This window comes from Chionomys nivalis, chromosome 10, assembly GCF_950005125.1.
Source record: "Chionomys nivalis chromosome 10, mChiNiv1.1, whole genome shotgun sequence".
Classification (NCBI taxonomy): domain Eukaryota; kingdom Metazoa; phylum Chordata; class Mammalia; order Rodentia; family Cricetidae; genus Chionomys; species Chionomys nivalis.
Genome location: NC_080095.1, coordinates 67,625,146 through 67,647,248, shown reverse-complemented (window position 1 = coordinate 67,647,248; position 22,103 = coordinate 67,625,146). Strand labels below are relative to the sequence as shown.

General features: G+C 43.9%; 1 protein-coding gene across 3 annotated transcripts in view; it reads left to right on the top strand.

The window, feature by feature from the left end:
* The window catches only part of Nubpl (NUBP iron-sulfur cluster assembly factor, mitochondrial), a 162,645-nt gene extending 142,762 nt beyond the window's left edge, over positions 1-19,883 (top strand). For all 3 annotated transcript variants that reach the window (XM_057782905.1, XM_057782903.1, XM_057782904.1), the window contains 3 exons: positions 9,589-9,709; positions 13,858-13,940; positions 19,666-19,883. In XM_057782905.1, coding sequence (XP_057638888.1) covers positions 9,589-9,709; positions 13,858-13,940; positions 19,666-19,728 — 267 coding nt within the window. In that variant the 3' untranslated portion in view covers positions 19,729-19,883. The remainder of the gene's footprint in view (positions 1-9,588; positions 9,710-13,857; positions 13,941-19,665) is intronic.
* The last annotated feature ends 2,220 nt before the right edge of the window (positions 19,884-22,103 follow it).

The following is a 22,103-nucleotide window of genomic DNA, read 5'->3' as shown; positions in this document are numbered from 1 at the left end:
CTAGTGTTCGCCTCTCATTGAGCTGTGCTTGCTCAAGTGGAGAAGTGAAAGCAGAGGAAATGGGAGCCCTGAAGAGTGAGCTGCAGCCATGGGACCATAGGTTCTGATGACAGCCGAGATGCAGACGGAGACTCTGAGGAACGCTGCCATGACCATGATCTTCGAGAAGCCCGAGGCTTGATGGCAATCCTAAGTGCAAAGGAGGATGGGAATCGGCCATCTGTAACAACGCCTTTAATTATTATGTTAAATTGCTCTACTAGACTGTGTTGACTTGTCTTTATTAAGGCCACTTGCTTCCTGAGTAAAGTCCCTCAGTTCATTTACCCGTCATCCTGTTTCCACATACAAATCAGTGACCTAGACTGAACTGTAGCTGTGTGATTTATGATGTGACCTCGAGCAGATAAGTCAGCATCAGGGTTCTCATCCATGAAACGGGCCGTAGTCCCTACTCTGCTGGTCCTAATGGCAATTGAATAAGATTTTGTATCCAGCACTTACATCACTTAGTGCACAGTGCTCTGACTGTTCCTGTTTCCATGGCAGATGTCAGAAGCCAGTGTAAGCCCTCCTTTTAGAGACTTAAGAATGCAAGGACTCAAAAAGTTGTACCTCATGGACCATGGCTGCTTCTCTCGTCCCTGGGAGTTGTGTAGACACCGGCTTCCCTATTCATTCTTTCTGTATCCTGTAAAGGAAAAAAAAAAAAAAGAGCACCATCTCACTTTTAAAATCCTAAATAATATATTATGCACGCTTCATTCAGGTGCAGGCCAGTACAAATCTAATTTATTTCCATGTCACTATTCATCTCTCTACCTAGCAGTGTGCCACGCCCTGCCCACCCACCACACTGTACTTCTTAAAACGTAGCTTTTAATGGCATGGCCTGACAGTCTTACTTGTTGCTTTCCCGAGTCAGGGTTTAAAATAGAAAGAAGAAATTAAAATTTTGAGCCTACTTAATTCAGTACATTTAGACACAAAAATCCAATATTCAGAGCAATGTTGATATTTCAAGAGAGTCCATTTTAAAATGTCAATAAAAGAAGTGACGTTCTGAGCCCGCGATGGCTGGGAATGATGCTGGAATAACATGTGAGATGGGGGGCGTGGCTGGCGGGAGTCAGGCATGTAATATTTGCTTTCTTCCAGTAAAACTAGCTGAGGTAAAAAGGAAAAAAGGAGCTTATACTTTGATGAGGCATTAAACATGACTGAGCATGCTTACAGCTGCAGCTCCGTGGCATTATGTAAATGAAGGCAGCAGAAAGCTGCTGTTTTAATGTGTCTGCTATCAGAGGACACACACAGCAGCCCTTCAGTAAACACAAACAGCTTAGCAGTGTCTAAAGCACTTACAAGGTGGGAGGCTGTTTTGTTTTAGCGTGAAATCATATAGACATCACTTCTTTCCTATTTAGGGGAAGAATCTCTCGGAATAGAACTGGAATGTGGATGTTCTAGGTGTTCCTAGTCACTGCTGGCTGCCCTACCCAGGCCCAGTGGCTGGAGGGTGCTCTCGCGTCAGGATCACAGTGGCTTCTAAGCTCTTTGCTCACACTTTGCCTGCAGGCTTTCCCATAGCTAGCCCTGTCCTAAATAGTCATTTGTCATGCAGTCTGCGTTTATTAATCATGGATTTCTCCTTTTTAATTATTTAGAGAGAAAATATATGATATATATATCTGACAAAATGTACATATATACACACATAAATAACATATGTATGCATATATATACATATAAATGACTGCAGAGAATTGATATCATGGAGTTGCCCTCTGATCTCCATGTGTGACCTTAGCACACATGAACACACAATGATAATAATATTAATAGTAAATCTAATCAATTAATTAAAATACTTATAATAAATCTCAGACCCTGGTAAAATGTTTTCTTACAGCTTTGTACATTTGACACTAGATAGGGTGACTTCCAAAATACACTCATGGTCAGACTTCGTCTAGGGCAGCAATGTCCAATGGAAATACAAAGAGCGCTTTAAATGTTACTTAAATTTTGAGATAGCTATATTTTTTAATGTAAAAATAAAACAGGTAAAGTTAAGTTTAACCATGCATTAAAGTATAATTTTGAGATGAAAGCCATTTAAAATTATAAAAAGACATATAAAAGATTTTTGTGTGTGTGCACACACACATGTGCATAACATGGACAGGAAATTCCTATTCCATGAAGCCTGTGTGAGCATCTGAGAACCACTTTGTGGAGTTGGTCCTCTTCTTCCTACTTTATGTGGGTTCTGAGGATCGAACTTAGGCCTTTACCCACTGAGCCACCTTGCCACCCTCCCCTGGGAACTGTTACTGTTCAGTAAGAAAAGAATAATAGTTTGCAAAAGCAGGCAGAATGCCTGAATAGGCACATTGTGGAAGCTGACATAAAATGACCAAAAACCATGTAAAATGTGCTCAACTTTGTTCACAATTATAGCAATGCAAATTCAAGCCACTGTAGGAATGATATCTGGGTATAATCTGCTATTCAGACTTTAAAAAGGAAATGTAAAAGCATTCATAGAAGCAAATTTACAACACCCAAAGCTTAGAAACAGCCCGTATGTGCAGTAATAGAAGAGTGGGTCGTAGAAGGCTGGGGCGCTCTGAAAACGCATCGCCAATAAATGGCTTAACTAGATGAATCACGTGGAGAAAAAGGGGCTTCGTTGTATAATTCATTCCTATAAAATTCAAGATCAGATAAAATTATTGTATTAAAAAGCAGGTTTGTATGGTTTTTGGAGAAGTTTTCTTAACAGAGCCTTGGTAACATGAGCGTGCTCACTTCACAAGGCTACACAGCTGTCCACTTTTGACTGTGTTCCTACGTGTGTAAGCATGTACGTGTTCATGGCTACCTTGTGGATGGGCTGCACGAGCCCGTCATTTTGGAACTTTTCTGGGGTTAGATGTCTCAGGTGTGCACTGCAGTGTTAGGTAAGAGCAGGAGGCTGTCTCTTCCGGTAGCACATTGTAATCTTACCCTACTTTCTTTGCTTCTATGGAAAGCTTCCATTTGGAGCAGAAGGTTCTGGGTCCTGGTTCACAGACGCCTAATATCACATCATCTCCATTATTTGTTCTTAACGCCTCATTAAACCATTCTTCTTATGATCACTTCTTTGGAGATTTTTTAAGAGTTGTGATTATATGGCTGTCAGAGACAAATGTGGATTACATGCACCTGAGCGTAGGTGCCCACAGAGGCCATAGAAAGGCACCCGGTCCCCAGGAGCTGGAATTATAGGTGGTTGAGAGCCACCGGTGTGGGTGCCGGGCGCCAAACTCAAGTCCTGTGCAAGAGTAGTGTCCATTGTTAACCACTGAGCCTCTCTTCAGTCCTGTGAGCACCTCCTGTCTGAAAACAACTGTTGAGCTAAACGTGCCTACATAAAAGGCACTGTTGTGAGTGAGTAGCTCAAGGAATTTTTATAAGATGAACAGTATTGTTTGTAGTCAAGAAACAGGGCAATTACATGCATTTGTTCTCTGGTTTTAAACCAAACTGTGAAGAATGCAATGGAGAAAGGACAGTCTCATTGATATATGGTGCGGGGACAGCTGGGTATCACCGGAAAAGAATTAAATTAGATCCTGTCACACACTTGTACAGAAACCAACTTCAGATGGTCTATAGGCACGAGTATAAGGGGTGAGACTATAACCCTATTAGAAGAAGACCTGAGAAAAGCTACCCTGTGACCTTGCTCTGGGCAGGGATCTTCTGGAGGTAACAGATACAGAAATGGGAAACGGTGTTGTATCACCATAAGTAAGAAAGCAGTTGACAGAAAGAGAGACAAACTGTGAAAGTGTTTTCAAACTGTGTGTGTGGTCAGGGGGTCTTAGTGAGGGTTTCTAATGCTGTGGTAAAACATGACCAGAAACAACTTGGGAGGAAGAGTGTTTATTTCTTCTTACACTCCAACATCACAATTCATCATTGAAAGAGTTCAGGGAAGGAACTCAAAGCAGGAACCTAGAGGCAGTAACAGAAGCAGAAAGCATGGAGGGATGCTGCTTACTGGCTTTCTCAGTCTGCTTTTTTATACAGCCCAGGACCTGCCCGGGGTTAGCACCACCCTTGGTGAGAAAGGCCCTCCCACATCAATCTTTAGTCCAAAAACTGCCCCACAGACCTGCCTGCAGGCTGATCTTATGTAGGCATATTCTCTATTAAAATCCCCTCTTCCCGGATATCTAGTTTGTGTCAAGTTGATTAAAAACCAACCAGCATAAGGGGCTACTATCAAAATATGCAAAGAACTCAAAATCCAGCTGCAAGGGAAAGAGTGCAAAAAAAAAAAGACTTCGAAATGACCTTTGGGTTTGTGAAAAGTCTGGACATCACAAAGGAACCACTGAGCGCCGTTGTTAGAGGATGCTCTACAAGAGAATGGACAAGCCTGGGCGAAGTGGAGGAAGAGTCCTGCACATGGCATCATGAGAGTATATAGAGCTGTGTAAACCTTTAAAGACTTTGTTTTTAATTATGTATCTCTTGGTATGGACATATAAGAGTTCAGATGTCCATGGAGGCCAGAAGAGGGCATAGGGTCCCCTGGAGCTAGAGTTACAGGCAGTTGACCAGGGTGTTGGAAACCAAACACTAGTCCTCTGCAGCAACAGTACTTGATCGTAACTGTTGAGCCATCTCTCCAGCCCTTTCAAATTGTCTTTTCTGTTAAGAGGAAAGCCACAAGATCCTATGGAACTAATGTCAGCATACCAATGACATGCCTGCACTCTTAAGTTCTTTTCAGTGTTATTCACAGACACCATTATATGGGACCAGTGTAAATGTCCATCAACAGATGAGCAACTAAAGATCATTATTTATATACACAGTGGAACGCTGTTCAGCCCAAAAAGTCTCGTTGTTGCAACAATATAGATAAATCTGGAGAGCATCATTTGAGGTAAAATTATCCAGGCACAGAAAGACAAATGCTTCATGATTTCAGCTATATATAAGATCTAAAGTGCTGAACTCACAGGGGAAGAGAATAAAATGGTGGTTATTAGGGTTGGGAGTTGGTCAAGGGAAGTAACACTTCAAAGTAAATGGAACCCAGGGCCTATGGCCTTCCACTCTCCTCACATGGAACACAGCTCATGAATCTGGAGTCTGGCCTGTCCGTGGGCTTCCTGTGACTGGGGTGGCACAGTGCTTGTTGTCATGAACCTGGTGCAGTTTGCCTGGTCATGACCGCAAATGTCACATTGGTGGTTGACGGTGGCTGTGCTTCCTGATTCGCTGCACTGTGGGGGCATGCAAGAATGCGCCTGCTTGACCCTTGGTGAACATCTGGGCACTTTCCCAACTGTCCCACTGTGATGTGCTCGCATCTGGGTTGGTTTGCAACCTGGAGTGGGCCTAGTCTAACTCAGTGGGTAGATATGGCCCGACGGCTTTGCAGCTTTACAGAAGGCCGGCAGCCAAAGCTCGAGCTGTTCCACCTCCTCACGGCCGTGGGTGTTTTCTCTTGGGTTTGGTTTTGATCATACTGGTGCTCATTTTTTCTAACTCAGATTGCTTTGGATGTCTTCTTTGATAAGACACTTGAAAAGCTTTTACCTGTCTCTCATTGTGTTGTCTGGCTTTATTGATTGTTTCCAATAGAAAGCTTATTGTGAAACTTGCGCTGTAGAAGCCCTGCCCTGCTCTATAGTCTCCCCTTCCTTTCGATGGCACCTGCTTGTTTCTTCATATTGTTAGAGTCTTATTTAACTGTAGGTGCTTCGGCTTATCTCTAGTGTTTCTCTGTCTGCCTCTGAGGTTGTAATGTCCCCGCTTGTGTTCTCCTGAGAGCTTCTGGTCTGCATGAAGTTAGTGTCTGTGTGGTACAAATGGTGGGCTGTGGTATGCCAGCTTCCTGTGGCACCCGGCTAGCGTGCAAGCGCTGTGTTCTTCCCATTATACAGCTGTGACATTCACACAGAGGTCACTTCTGGACTCCATGCTGTTCCATTACAGTGGTACTGTTTACCCTCAGTACCACTATACACGAGAGCTCAGTGTTCCAACCCTCACGAGAGGGTTTGGTTTTGTTTCTTTTAATTTCACTTTTGTCAAGTGGTGTTTCATATATCCCAACACATATTTATGCTTATATCACATGTATTTTGTAGTATTATTATGTTATTTTCATAATAAATTACAAAAATGACATTACACGGAAATCATTAAAAAAAAGAAAGAAAATTCTTTTTTTCCCTCCCTTTATATGAGCTAAGGCAAGGTGGGGTTCTGAGTATCAGTAACTATCTGGTGGTTTCAGTCAACGGTAGCTGGATTCTCTTTTCCCGCTTGTCCGTTTCCTCTATGGCATCGGTACTGACACAGCAGCCACTGTTGGGGCGCCAGGACAAAGAGGACAGAAGAGGGAGTTAGCCCCGAGATCTTGACTATAAGTGATGCAGGTATTTCTGCCCACGTTACTTTGGCCTAGACATGCTGTGTGTCCTCACCTAACTGGAAAGCAGAAAAATCCCTACTTTGTGCCCAGGAGGAGAACTGGCTGTATTTCAGACAGGTGATCACCTCCCACATGATTGATTTTTGAGCATGTGGTCCTGACTTTGTCTAGGAAAAATAAACAAAGACAAACTCATTTTCATTTCTCATCATAGCTTGTTGTTTTTAAACCTCTGAATAAAATTACTGTGGGTATAGGCATGGGGGCCTTTGCTTCCCAAACCCTTCCATGGCTGCTCTTTGCACTTGCAGAGCGCAGACATCTGAGTACCCACGCATGCGCTCCCCTTCAGCTGCAGGTCATACCCCAACCCACCTTGCAGTTTCCAACAGGAGGCGTGTACTTCCTACTCACGAGTAAATGTTTTTCTTTCCTTGTTTTTGCCTGACTTTTCTGTAACTTCTAGGTCAGACATTTCCTCAAAGAAACTGTCTCAGACGCTGGAGCAGTAAATCCTCTCCACTTTGTTCTCAAAACACTCTGTACTTTACTTCCAGGACAGATCTTTTGTGTTCAATCCATTTCTCCAATTACAGTACGAGCTTTAATGGTCCGCTCGCCCCACTGTAGGCTCTCCTTTGGGGCTAGCTCAGTTACTGGCATGTAAGTGCACATTAAATGCTATTTGGTTATATCTGTATATTTTATGTCTGTGACATTTGAGCGGTCTGCAGAGAATACATCTGGGTGTTTCTCTAGTCCACAGAGGATAGTGTGATCATGAGAGGTGAACGGCAGAAACTGCAGGTACATTCATGCTACGCCTCTATGCCGTGGGGCTAAGAGCTTCCAGATTAAGAGTGCTTCTCCTGTTCTCTCTAAATTAAAATGTAGCAACCTAGATTTTCACTTTATTTGTATTTTTCATGTTCTCTTTTATTGAGTAATGTTTTTTATGTTTATGTTGAAAGCCCTAAAGTCAGGGTATATATAACATTCAACTTAAATGGCAGTTAAACTACCCAAGCAATGGGGACATTATATAGTCACAGTCGATAGACAAATAAACCTATGACATTGAGCTGTGTTTTCTCCTGGCCTTCTGGAGGTAGTGTTGAATTCCCAAAACATGGCGTGTTTTATTTTTTGTATTACTTTGCATCAGCCAAAGACTATGTATGAACTGCTTTGAAAAGCTGTGCTGCACACGACTCCACTGCTTCTGTACTGCCCATGACTACTCCACTGCTTCTTTGCTGCACAGACTCCTCCACTGCTTCTGCACTGCACTGACTCTCCTCCACTGCACAGACTCCTCCACTGCTCCTGCACTGCACTGACTACTCCACTGCACAGACTCCTCCACTGCTTCTGCACTGCACCGGGTTCCTTCACTGCTTCTGCACTGCACTGACTCCTCCACTGTGTGTAGACAGCCTTCATCTTCTCTGCTCCTCCTTTCAGAAGCAATAATCAATCTTATCACCTTTGTCTATCAGTGCCATCATGTGCTGTCAATGCTAGTCTTCATTTAAAATGCAGATGATCTAATACTGTCCTACAGCAAGGGTCTATGGTGGAGCAGATAGGATGGCACAGATACAATTATCCCTATCCACACTCTCACTGTGAAGCTCTGCATTCTTATTCCAGGAGAGAGCCACTGTTTAAATTCATATGAGTGTGAGATTGCAAGGTGCTTGGATGCAAATGACATTTGCAAGACCTGTTTGCTTATTCAGTAGTACTGTTGGGTAATAATGTTTCTTAAAGGTCTATTTTATGCCTAAAGCCTGGGAAACAGAAAGAGATGGGAACTGTTGGTGAAATTTTAAAGTTTTATTCAAATAGCAGCAGTAAGAGCTAACGTGTCTTTTGCTAGCTTCAGTTTCCTCAGCTGAAGAGTGGGGATGAGAAAACCATCACTAAGCAGGGTTTGTGTGTGGAGAAAGGAACACTGTCCTTGCACTTACTCCAGAACGTGACTTAAAAGAGCCCGGAGTGTGTTAGCTGCCGACTGTGGACTGTTGTCCTCCGTCACCTGTTCCTGTTTCTCCCCTCTTGTTCTTCAGCACATTGTCATCACAGCTACATTTTCCCCCTGTGCCTTCGCTTACCACCACCTCTTTCCCACTTCAGAAATCTTTGTTGTTTCTGTGTCTCATGAGCATTAATGTCCTATCTTCTGGTTTGTCGCTGTTCTCATTGCTATGACTAAAATACCTGAAGGAATGGAGAGGCTTAACTTGGTTCACAGTCTCAGAGGGGTCAGTCCACACTTGCTTGGCTCCATGTGCTTGGGGAGCGCGCAGAGGAGAAAGTTGTTCACTTTGTGTTGGACAAGAAGCAGAGAAAGAAGGGGAGAGGAGACACAGACAGACAGAAAGAGAACTGACAGAGACTGAAGAGGCTAGAGCAGACAGCAAGTTATTCCAGAGAGTTAACTCCTCAAGCTGGAGCCCATTTCCAAGAGTTGCCAGGAGTAAGCTGAGGAGCAAACTTTAGATACCAGAGCCTCTGGGAGAGTGGCTCTTCAGAGCATGACACCCTCTGACCCTCTGACCCTGACCTTCCTCACCTCCCTGTGACCCTGACCCTCTTCACCTCCCTGTGACCCTGACCCTCCTCACCTCCCTGTGACCCTGATCTTCCTCACTTCCCTCTGACCCGGACCTTCCTCACTTCTCTCTGACCCTGACCTTCCTCACCTCCCTCTGACCCTGACCTTCCTCACCTCCCTGTGACCCTACCACCCACTTCATGACCAGCTATGTATGACTGTTGCATTTGCAACCTTGGTTGTGCTCCTGCTCCTGACTGTGTCTTTGCTGCAGACACCACTGCCTCTTCAGGTTGCCTACCTACTGTCCCTGAAGCAACAATTGTCTCTGAGCATTCTGCCCTGGCCAAGCATTTTAGCTCCCGTTTATCCCCTTTTAGCATTTATGGCTACGTTAGTGACCTGTCCTCATCTCTCACTTGCTTGTGAGCTCCACGAGAGCAGAGAGCCCTGCCTTACTCACAATATACCACTAACTACTAGGTGCTCAGTAAAATTAATTACATGCTATAATTAATATATAAAATTATAAACTATGATGTTCTGTATTTTCAATTTTAATGTGTTTTTATTATTCTAGGTTCTTGGCCTTGTCCAAAACATGAGTGTCTTCCAATGTCCAGAATGTAAACACAAAACCCATATTTTTGGTGCTGATGGAGCAAGAAAACTAGCACAGACCCTTGACCTTGACGTTCTAGGTAAGACCTTAGCATTCTCTTGATCTTGATGTTCTAGGTAAGACCTTAAAATGCTCTTTCACAGGGGAAATGGCAGTGAAATCTGGCATGGAATACAACTTAAGTAGCTGTGTGGGGCTTTGTGTTTTGAAGTGCTAGCACAGCTCCACTGTATACATCAAGCAGTCCTTGTCCTCTGTGAATAGATAGGCTTGTTCATGGTATGATTTTTATGACAGATTAAAAACTGCCTATATGTTCAATTTGAGGAAAGAGATGTGATCTGAGTACCATGGTCTGAAGTCATCTTTTAAAGGGGGGTAGATAGCTTGATTGTGACATGGGACATAGATATCATTGTATAAGCAGGTGTACGTGGACATGTTCCCTCTGTGTGTTACAGCACATGTTTTAAGAGCATGTTCTTGGAGTATGTGTAAAGGAGACATAGATATTACTGTATAGATATTATTGTATAAGTAAGTATACATGGACATGTTCCCTCTGTGTGTTACAGCACACGTTCTAAGAGCACGTTCTTGGACTGTGTGTAAAATGCCTTCTTGAGAAGTTCTTTGCTTGTCAGTCTTTCAGCTGCTGAATGACAATATCTCCTCTTGATTATTGTGATATGCAATTGCCATTTCTATAAACTATGATACCTGAATTTTTATTGTAGGTCTTGTTTTATTACACTGAATCCAAGACTTAAGTAGTGTAGGAAGAGAAAAATCATGTGAGGGTAAAACAGATTTGGGGTAAAACATGATTTTCCAAAAAATCCACAAGCAAGCTTTGGATGTTGAAGGCAATGTACTTTTCTATGGCAGTCATGAATGAGCTTCTGTCCTGAGCAGAGACTAGTTCCGGTACTGGCTTCAGGTAGCTGGAAGTTAAGATCCTTTAGAGATGAAAGGATTTCAGAACATTCTCTATTGTAAGTTTCTGAAAGTTAATGCTAAACTTATTGTTGTTATTATTCATTGCTCTGTAGTAGCAACTACAATGCCAGGTGAATGCTAATGATATATTTTGATATATTACTATAATTATAGCCACTAATTATATTCTGAAACTGTTTTTATTTAACCTAGAAAGTTCAGTTTTCCAAATCTGCATAATAACGTAACAGATTGACTTTCACTTATGTAATAAGCAAATGTGTAATTATAATGACATTATTGAATTTTGCTGGCACTGTAATTCCCTAACTTAGAACAAGCAGGACAGTTTTGTAAGTCATTTATTTGGAGACTGGAAGTTCTCTCTTAATCAGCTGCTCAGAAATGTATGACGACCTAAAAGTGTGTCAGAAGTCGTGACTGCTGGACACTCTATGGAAGAGCCTCGCCACACTGTCACAGGAAAGGTAGTCAGGAGGTCCCACTCACCTACTTAACACAGTCAGGGAACCCCAGCGAAATCTGTGAGCTGCAGCAAGCGTGTGCTTGTGAGGAGGTTGGAACTGGGATGAGGAACTGAAACCAACAAGAACTCGCTCAGCCTCACCCCCATTCTTTTCTGGCCTGTGGGTTGATTGTTTCTGAAACAGCTGTTTGAATTTTTAAGTTATGTTTTTAAGTGTATTTATGCTTTGTGTGTTGGGGTGAAGGGTGGCTGTACAGGCGCCATTGCGTTCATGTGGAGGTCAGAGAAGAACTTTCAGGAATTGGCTCTCTCCTTCCAGGACGTGAGTCCCTGGAATTGAACTGAGCCACCCGTCCAGCCTGAAGTGGCTGTTAGACCTTTATCCACACGAACCGAAAGGGATATTGATACACAGTAGTTAAGTCTCAGAGCATCCCAGAAAAAATCTGCCCAACATCTGGAATGTGCTCTGACTCTTTTTTAAGATGCCCCTTTCTGACCAGACTGCTCCCTGGGCTTCCATTTCTCACTGTGGCCTCTCATGGTCCTCCGTGTCTCTGTGTTAGGACTCTCTGGAGGGCAAATTCAATGTCAGCAGGTGACTGTATGAAATACAGAATTGGCCTTTTTACTCCATTTCTGCAGCAGAAAGAAGCCATTCGGGTTTCCTTGCTATTCATAAATCAAGATAAAAACTTTCTGGGTTTCTAAGTACTTTATGTAGCATTTACCTGTCTACTCTGGTGAGAATCTCCTGCAGTCTTGATCTGTAGAAGAGACGTCAGATTTGCTGTAACACTAAAATTCTTAAATGAAATAATCATAGATGTTGTCATTCAGATGTTGGATGTTTTATTTGTCATGGCTCTCTAAAGGAATAGAACTCTGCGTATGAGAGAGAGAGAGGGTGGGGGGAGAAGAGAGGAGAGACAGACACAGAGACAGACAGAGGTGAGAGATAGAGAGACAGAGAGAGGAAAAGAGAGGAGAGACAGAGACAGAGAGAGACAGAGAGGTGAGGAGAGAGAGAGAGAGAGAGAGAGAGAGAGAGAGAGAGAGAATATACTTTCTTTTTTTTTGGTTTTTCGAGACAGGGTTTCTGTGTGGCTTTGGAGCCTGTCCTGGAACTAGCTCTGCAGACCAGGCTGGTCTTGAACTCACAGAGATCCGCCTGCCTCTGCCTCCCGAGTGCTGGGATTAAAGGCGTGCGCCACCACGCCCGGCGAGAATATACTTTCTTAGAGTAGCTTACAGTCTGTGGTCTGGTTGGTCCAATAATGGTTTTCTCTCAACCTGAACTGAAGAGCTAAAAATCCAGTAATTGTTCAATTCATGAGGCTGGATGTCTCATCTGGTCTTCAGTCCATGTTGGAATCCTAAAGAAGGAGGTCCTAATGCCGACAAGGGAATGCTTCAGCAACACAATAGGTGAACTTATCAGCAAGAGTGAAGGGAGGCAGGCAAAAAGCAAAAGCTTCCTTCTTCCATGACCTTTTATGTGGGCGCCACCTGAAGGTATGACCAGATTTAGGGAGGGTCTTCCTACCTCGGATCTCTCACAGGTATGTCCAGCAGCTTGGATTTTAGTTGGTCATAGATGTAGTCAAGTTGACAACCCAGATTAGCACCGTGGATATTTAGGGAAGTTTGGAGATTGTATGAGCATAGTACAGCAATATTTGTGAAAATATTATAATGAAACCCATTTTATACGCTAATTAAAAAACATAAACTATTGGAACCAAAAAGTACAATTGCAAAGCTGTCTGACAACAGCAGCTTGAACTGTCTGTCCCTCTGCCATGCCCTGTGTAATAAATTACAGTATTTTGTGACATAGACTTCTGCATTGTTTATATTACCTGACAGGGCACTGTGTGCGATACTGACATGAAGCCCACATTTGCCCACGTTCAGTAACCTTTGCAGGGTCGGGGCACTTCTGATACTGCCGAGAGACACGACAAGACAGTTCTGCTCATGACTCATACTGCACTCTGGTCCTCAGCCTTCAGGAGTCTGGGTCCGGCGTGGTCAGGTGTGCACAGCTGCTCCACCTCAGTCTGTATCCTAACAGTGCTTCCCCAGAGCAGGCCAAGCTCACGAGTTATGTGTCATGCTGCATGGGTCAGTAGATAGTAAAAAAGAACAGTGTCTCAAAACCAGATTCCTATTGGAATCTATATCTGACCTACTTTTAAAATGCTTTTGTTACACTTTATGTTTGTACATAGTGTGTGGGTGCAGGTACTTGGAACATATGTGGAGGTCAGAGAACAGCTTGATTCTCTGCTTGCACAGTGTAGGCTGTAGGGATCTCCTTGGGTCTCCAGCGTTAGGAGCTGAGCCCTCTTTATAACTGCTGTCTTCACTCATACATCTGGCAACATCAGGAAGAATCCTGGTGCCTTTTGGGGACTACTTTGCATCTGTGTCCTTTCCTCATTCGTCTTCTCATGGCATGCGACACGATGTGTCAGCCGTAACGGGAGTGTCCTCTGAGCTATTCCTTGCCTGGAGATCTTCGGCAAAGAACGAGTCGGATGCTTTCTTTCTTGGTTGGTTGCCCCAGAGCTTTACCTATGCATGCGTAGTCACTGGACTGCCTGAAGTGGAAATGTTCACCCTAATTTGCATTGGAAATTCCTCTTTTAGGCATTTAGCAAATTGAGGGTGGGCATAATTCAACTTAGTCCGAGAGACTAGTTCAAATTTTATTTCTTTCCGAAGTTGGAGCAGTGAGATTGTGGGTGCCTGTGTCAGCTTCCCTGGCTCTGATGTTTGCCCGTGGGCTTTTGCAGGAGACGTCCCCTTGCACCTCAGTATAAGGGAAGCTTCGGATACGGGCCAGCCAGTTGTATTTGCGCAGCCCGAGAGTGAGGAGGTAAGTTACACTTTTGTCTGTCTGTCTGTTTGTGCGATGTATTCTCTATGATACACCGAAAGCAGAGGCGATCAAGTCAAGCATGCTTGAGCACAGGGCTGACATGTAGACAAAGGCCACTTACCTTGACTGTGAGCCGCTCATCACGTCATGCGCTAGACTGCCAGTGTGGGTACCAGAGTCTCAATTCAAACAGCAGACAGTTGGCCTCCCAGCCGTTTTCTCGTGAAGAGCCCATAGTGAGAACTGACTGGCTGGCAGCTTGTACCCGCTCCAGGATGTGACACTTCGTTCGGCATGGCGCCTTCAACTGGTTGTTGAGGGACGGGACCCTGATGCGAGAGAACAGGTACATGGAGTATCTGATCAGTAGCCATGAGGTTTCCGTTGTGTTTAAGGATAGAAGCAGATAACCTGGCAGTGTTTTCTTAGCCAGCGTCATAAGGGACAAAGTGGCCAAAATATGAAAATTTTAAGGATAATCATTTTATTATAATGTTTTTGAAATCAGTCATATATTTCCTTTCCTGCTTGGTCCTTGCTGTTTAAATTGGAAGCCCAGTTGTCATCTGTGTGTCAGTCTGGATGGGATTTTTGTCTCCCTTCATCAACAGCCCAGTCTTCCTTCTGTCCCGACTCCAGCCCTGCCTTAGGACGGGACTGTTCCTGTTCTCCCATGACAACTCCCCTGTTCATTCTTGTTCACACCTCTAATCTTCTGTGAACAAGGAAGTGTAAGAACCAAGCCTGGCTAATGCCACGAATGCAGTGAGAATAGATAGGATCGTGAATAAACCGCACGGATTCTTTCGGAGCCCCCCTGATGGGCACAGAGCGCCTTTCCCTGCCTGGAGCGTCAGCAGATGTGGAAGGGCTGCCGGAGTGTGACCTTTGAGTAAATACAGTGTAGCGCTTATCATTGTTTTCCTTTCCTCTGCCTTTCAGGTATTAAATTTTCTTTCCACTTCTTTAAAGAACTTTCAGATAAGCAAAACCATAGCTCTTTATTGCTTTCATATTAGAGTATGGTAATCCCAGCTATCAAAAGTGTATTTTGAAGATACAGTACATGAAAAGTTTGAAATGAGGATTTTTTTTTAAAATTATACACATTTAAATGAGTTCCAGGAGCAGAATATTTAAAGGTATTCTATAGTGATTCCAACAAATATAGTATTTACTATTAATTTCAATTATGAATTGAGATTTTAAGGTATTTCCTGTTCATTGTTGCTTTTTCCCCTTTAAATTACTCCAAAAATAAGAAGCAATACATTGAATTAGGGGAGTGTCATTTAACAGGGCACATATAACAAAGATAATACAGTTTCAGATGCTAAGCAGTGGTATTTGTGGTTTGTGTTTTTGTGGCGATCTGTGTGTGGTCACTGGGTCTCACTGTTCCTAGGTGACAGTGCTGAGACCCTAAAGCGGCCTCAGTCTTTTGGGCTAGGCTGGTTTTGGTGCAGTTTCCTCAAAAATGATACAAGTCTCATGTGCTCATCACCAATGTTAAGTATGGAGGTTTCTGGTCCATTTTAAGTAGACATTACCACGAATAAGTGACTGGTTCTTGCTCTCTGTTCATGGAAACTGCTTCTTCCCATTCTGAGATTACAGACATTGTTGTCATTGGTCATTTTCTAATAATCGTAGTCAGAGGACCGGACACCAGTTGGGCTTTTGTATGCAGTCTGTCCTTCTAACAACTCAGTGCAGTTTGTAGGGAATCCTCCTACTGCAGATGGGGAAACTCAGTGCGGTTTGTAGGGAATCCTACTGCAGACGAGGAAACTCAGTGTGGTTTGTAGGGAATCCTCCTACTGCAGACGAGGAAACTCAGTGCGGTTTGTAGGGAATCCTCCTACTGCAGACGAGGAAACTCAGTGCGGTTTGTAGGGAATCCTAATGCAGACGAGGAAACTCAGTGCGGTTTGTAGGGAATCCTCCTCCTGCAGATGGGGAAACGGAAGCTCAAGGAAGATGAGTCATTGCCCCAGGACTGTCACAGAGTAGCAAACTGTAAAACAGTAAACGGCTGGTCCGTCATGACCTGATACAGCGCAGCAGCCACTGACTCCCGTATTAACAGCCCTGACTTCCATGTCATCTAAGAGATTGATACAATGCATGGTATGTTCCTGCCTTTCTCACCTGGTTCTCATAGTATCCTTGTGAAGCAGATCAGTGTCCTTTACCCCCCAGGCAGGAGTTCGTTTACACTGAGGAAGTTTGTCCAGCATAGTACTAGAAAGCGCTTGCACGCTCAGCTGATACCCAACCCATGCTTTCTGTTCCCAGTTCAGCTTCCGCTTGGCTTCCTAACTACTGCAGGTCAGTGTGATGTGTCTGGAGGACCTGAGAGCTGGCTTCCATACAGCAAGAGCTCTGGAGGAGGGGCTGAGGAGAGTCTACCCCTCAGGTTTTGCTGACAAGGACAGCCATGGGACAGGGCAAGGGGTCCTAACGTGGTCAGAGAGTCCCGAAATCTTGTCCAAAATGAGTCAAGGTTCATTTTTTTCTGAGAAATTGCCCAAGAGCTGTGTTAAAAGTCACAAAGGGATCTCTGAAGGGGTGGAAAAGCCCAGACTGAGTTCTCATGCATGCCTCACTTACCGCTATCTAAGTGGAACCCAAAGGATTTCCCTACACTCTTGAACCTCATTAAAGGGCTAGGTCCATGTATGCCCTCACCCTTACATAGCTTCAAGAAAACGTCACTCTGGTGACCTACAGTTCAGAGTAGCAGGGTTTGAATCATGAAAGTCGGCTTCCCAGCTTCAGCATTGATGATAGCATTTCTTGATGTTAAAAGGCTCTGAGTCCTGGAATCTGCCTCGAGCTAAGAGGAATCCTGCCTCCTGACAGCTCTTTCTTTTCCCTACAACACGAGTAAAGTTTGCTTCTGGAAGTTTAAGTCTCCAATAGAGTCTCGCTTTCAGGAGAGATGGACACCTCGGTGGTGGTGACCCTGTTGGAGGTGGGGGTTCTGGTGAACTTGAGGCGTCATGAAAAGCTGGAAGGGCCATGACGCCAGTCAAGAAGAGCTAATGGTTGCCACCTACCTGGAGAATGGTCCCAAACTTCTGCCACGTGCACCAGTTAGGGAAGAAGAGTCAGTAAAACACAAAATGTGAGCAATGTGCTGGCCGCAGGATGCAGGTGAGGAAGGACAGACAGACAGATGGTGGGTGCTTGGAATTCAAGGCTTCGGTGTCATCGCATCGCCTCATGCTGCAGGAGTGTAACTGACCTCTGCTGTCGACCAAGGCCAGCACACACGGGATGGACCCATGACAGATGATTTTTATGGTTTTATAGTTTGTATCAAATAAAAAATTAGCACACAGAATGATATCCTCTTAGAAGATAATCTTGAAGATTTTCAAATATAAATGGAAGATTTATTATCTTGTAATTTCTAGATCATCTCCCTACTGCCTTAATATAAACTAAATATGATAACCAACTGCAAATATTTCAAAACAAAAGAGAAACTCACTTCCATACAATTCCTTCCACTCTGGTCCCATTTGTACCCTATTGCCTGGTAGTGACAGAGCAGACAGGGCCCTTAGATGACCTAATAGACAGATCCACAGTAATAGCAGGGACGCGGAGGTAATGGACGGGGAGTAGTAGCAGCTTGGGAAATCTCAATTGTATCTTTTCCATAGACCTATTTGTGACCTTTATGCTGGGTGACAGAAACAGGGATTTCATTATTCCTCAGGAAGAAACATTCTCCAACAATGAAACTGCAATTCAGATCGATCAATCTATCTATCTATCTATCTATCTATCTATCTATCTATCTATCTATCTATCTATCTATCTATCTATCTATCTATCTCTTCCTCTCTATCCCGTCCTCCCTCCTGTTTTTGGCATTTTGAGACAGATTCTTATATAGCCCAGTCTGGCTTTGAACTCACTGTAACTGAGGATGACCTTGAACTCCTGATGATTCTCCTGCTTCTGTCTTCCAACCACTGGGATTACAGGTGTGTGCCACCATGCCCAGCCAGGCTGCCCATTTCTGAGGGCATAATAGTAATGGCAGTGGCCACCTAAGCTGTGCACATTCTGTGCCAGAATTGACATGCCTTTTCCAGACCCTCTAAGTGTGTGCTGGTTCCACAGCCATTTCACAGCTGTAGAAACAGCCTGGGGGAGGGGGTGTAACTAGCTCAGGGCCCTTCAGCTAATCAGAATGACCCCAAGTCTCCCAGCCCAGCCTGTGTGACTCCAGGGCCCAGCTCCTCTCCCATGACCTGATCTCTCTCCTTCTGACCATTACATCTCACCGATTTCCCAACATAGTGCTTCAAATGCAGTAATGACCAAAATGGACTTGCCTGAAAAAAAAAATCAGTCTCAACAATTTTGTAGAGATCAAAACTGTTCAAATTGGTATTTTTAGGATCTCCACACTAAATGCCAATCTAACCATTACCTTAAGTGTGAGACACTGGGGTGGGGGTGGGGTCTAAGCTCCATTAAAGAGCAAAGACTGAGTGTGACAAAGTTAATTATTCTGGAGTCTTCCAGAAGTTTTTGTATTATGGTAGGTTTGTGTCTCTAATTTAATATAGGCGAGCGCTAAATGATTATGGAATGAAGTCCCTGACCCCATTGTTAGGACTCAGACATAGAAGAAGACGTGTGAGGTGTGTTTATCATTCAGAGGATGCCAGGCCCTCTCTCAGCTGCAGCACTGGGGGCTGGGTCAGGAGGCTGGCAACTTTGACTCAAAGTCCAGCTTGTTACCAAGAGCTTGTAATGTTTTAGACAGTCTTCTCTTTTCTAGGCCACGATTTCCTCATCTGTAAAGTGAAGACGACTTTAGAATTTATCCCCTAGGTAACTGTGAGGCTATGAAATAGCCCGTGAGTAGGAAGTTAGGTAGTTTTTAACAATAGTGCTAGCATGGTTATAACTCTATCAGAGCAAAAGTCTGCACTTTTACAAACTCTTAATACGGGTATGGTGGCCCACACTTGGGAGGCTGAGGCAGGAGGATTCTAAATTGAAAGCTAGTCTGGACTACATGGTAAAACCCTGTCTCCCAAGAAAAACTCTCAGTGTTTCAGGATGAGATTGGCAGTTACTTTTTATAAATATCTCTGTTGCACTTGTTTAAGGGATTCTTTAAATCCAGATCTCATGGTCACTGTTGTAACCAGACAACAGGTGCTAGGGATCCCAGAGAAGAGAAATGTTGCACTGGAATCCCCAAATTCCCCTGGAAGGGAGCTTTGCGCAGTTCTGGTGCTGTGGACTGGGTCGGGGTGAGGGAAGAAAATGCTTTTTAAAGAGAAAACACAGGTGGGAAGAAGCACCTCTCCTTCAATGGGCTAATTCCTTCTGTGCCAAACAAGAGTTGGCAGTGCCTAACTCAGGATTTCTCAGAGGAGGAAGGTTTACTTCTTCTGCAGCTCAATTAGCTTCTTAATTTGCTGACGTTGGAAGTAGAATTTGAACCACAGCAATTGCTGGTATTGAATTATTTTTTTCTCAGAAAGTCACCTTCTGAATATTTACCCTCAAATAGTGTGAGCCCCTCTCCCTTCTGGCCCACCTGCACTGTGCCCCCACTGTTAGACTCTGCAGCCCAGCCTGCTGCTTTTCGATCAGCTACAACAGCGGCCGTCTGTGACACACAGGTTGGAAGATGTTCAGTGTCTGCTGGGAAGCATAGAACAACGAGTCTGTTCTTTTCCAGGCCAAAGCTTACCTGCACATTGCTTCAGAAGTGGTAAGAAGATTGCGGCCACCTCCAGAATGATTGTCAAGTGCCCTGGAAATTGTCCTGGTGTTCGATAATCACAAACTGTCAAAAATGAGCATTGAGGTAGTGTGGAACCCATAAAAATAATGACAGTCATGATTATTTTCCTTCATCGCTAAAGAAATTATGTCTCATTTTCAGATTTGATTTGCTAGCCCATGGCTCACAAATAAAGTTTGTGTGTATCTGTGCTGGCTGCTGTGTTTGGGGTTTATTTTATTTTTATTTATTTATTTATTTTTGGTTTTTTGAGACAGAGTTTCTTTGTGGTTTTGGAGCCTGTCCCGGAACTAGCTCTTGTAGACCAGGCTGGTCTCGAACTCACAGAGATCCGCCTGCCTCTGCCTCCCGAGTGCTGGGATTAAAGGCGTGCGCCACCACCGCCCGGCTGTGTTTGGGGTTTAGAGCTGCGCCGCATTCCTTTCATTTGGCTGCCTCTTGAGGAACTGTGACTCGTGATGCTACAGTCCCAGGTCTGAAGAGCACTGCACTCTCCGGCTGCATCCCAGCGAGTCACTCCCAGTGTCCACCAGTGTGTATATGCTGTAAATGTAATATGCACCTTGCTGCCTGGCGGTTTGGGTCAGGTTTGGATCTTGCCTTTAGTTCTGTCTTAAAACATGTTCTTGATGGAACGGATTTCTACCTCATGTGGCACAGACTTTATGTGCCTGAATGAATCTGAATGTCCAGGATGGGGCCAGGACATTGAGAATGATTTTGATTATGATACTGTCTTAGTCAGTGATCTGTTGCTGGGAAGGGACACCATGGCCATGGCAGCTCTTAGAAGAGTAAGCATTTAATTGAGACTTGCTAACATTTCAGAGGTTTAGTCTCTTATCAGCCTGGTGGGAAACATGGCAACAAGCAGGTATGACAGACATGGTGCTGGAGAGGAGCTGAGAGTTCTACATTTGGATCCACAGGCAGCATGAAGAGAGAGACAGTGGGCCTGGCTTGAGCATTTGAAGCCCCAAAACCCACCCCCAGTGACATACTTCTTCCAAAAAGGCCACACCTCCTTATCCCTCCCAAGCACCATTCCCTAATGACTAAGCATTCAAAGATATGAACCTATGGTGGCCATTCCTATTCGAACAACCACAGGTAATAATTATGATAATAAAAATAACTTTCATCAAGTGATTTCTATAGCCTTAGAATCTTTCATTCATACCAGTGGGCACTGTTCATTTTATGAATGCGTACTGAAGGTATTGGAAAGATAAGTGCCCTGTTGTTGATAGGTTCCTATTTCTAGACGATGATGAAGCTGGCTTCCAGCCACTTCTGTAGTTTGCTGCTAGAATGCTCCCTTGTGTAATGTTAAGTGTATTCTGATCGCAAAAGGTTAGTATTCACTGTAGTCTTGACATCCCAACCCACTCCTTAGACATTCTCCATGGTGTTCATGTTTCCAAGATTGTACTCTGGAAAACATGTGTCTTGTCTAATTGGAACGTGGAGATAAAGCTAAAGACATCCCAAGGTCAGGTAGCTGTAAAGCTGCAAGATAAGATAAGAGTGCTGGAGGCCTCCCTGCTTTGTGGTCAATTGTGCGGTCAGTTGTGCAGAAGTGGTCTTTGCCCTCTAGCAAATCCTGTGATGTCCTGTGATGCTGCTGTAATTGGCAGCTAGAAAGTCAATCAGAGGGCAGATGTACCTTCAGATGACTACATGGACATGAATAGCACCTTATATGGGAGAGCCAAAGAATCAGGATTTCTGCCATGAGTGAATGGTCACATCACACCATGATGGTACTCATGGTTATAAACATCTATGCCATGATGGTACTCATGGTTATAAACATCTACGCCATGATGGTACTCATGGCTATAAAACATCTATGCCATGATGGTACTCATGGTTATAAACATCTATGCTATGATGGTACTCATGTTTATAAACATCTATGCCATGATGGTACTCATGGTTATAAACATCTACACCATGATGGTACTCATGGCTATAAAACATCTACGCCATGATGGTACTCATGGTTATAAACATCTACGCCATGATGGTACTCATGGCTATAAAACATCTACGCCATGATGGTACTCATGGTTATAAACATCTACACCATGATGGTACTCATGGCTATAAAACATCTACGCCATGATGGTACTCATGGTTATAAACATCTACGCCATGATGGTACTCATGGTTATAAACATCTACACCATGATGGTACTCATGGCTATAAAACATCTACGCCATGATGGTACTCATGGCTATAAACATCTACACCATGATGGTACTCCACAGCTGATGATGAGAAAACTGGCTAGTTGTACACAGTCTTGTAAGATGGTGAATCATATGTCCCACTTGTAAATGTTTTTTGCAATGAAAAGGACGATAGA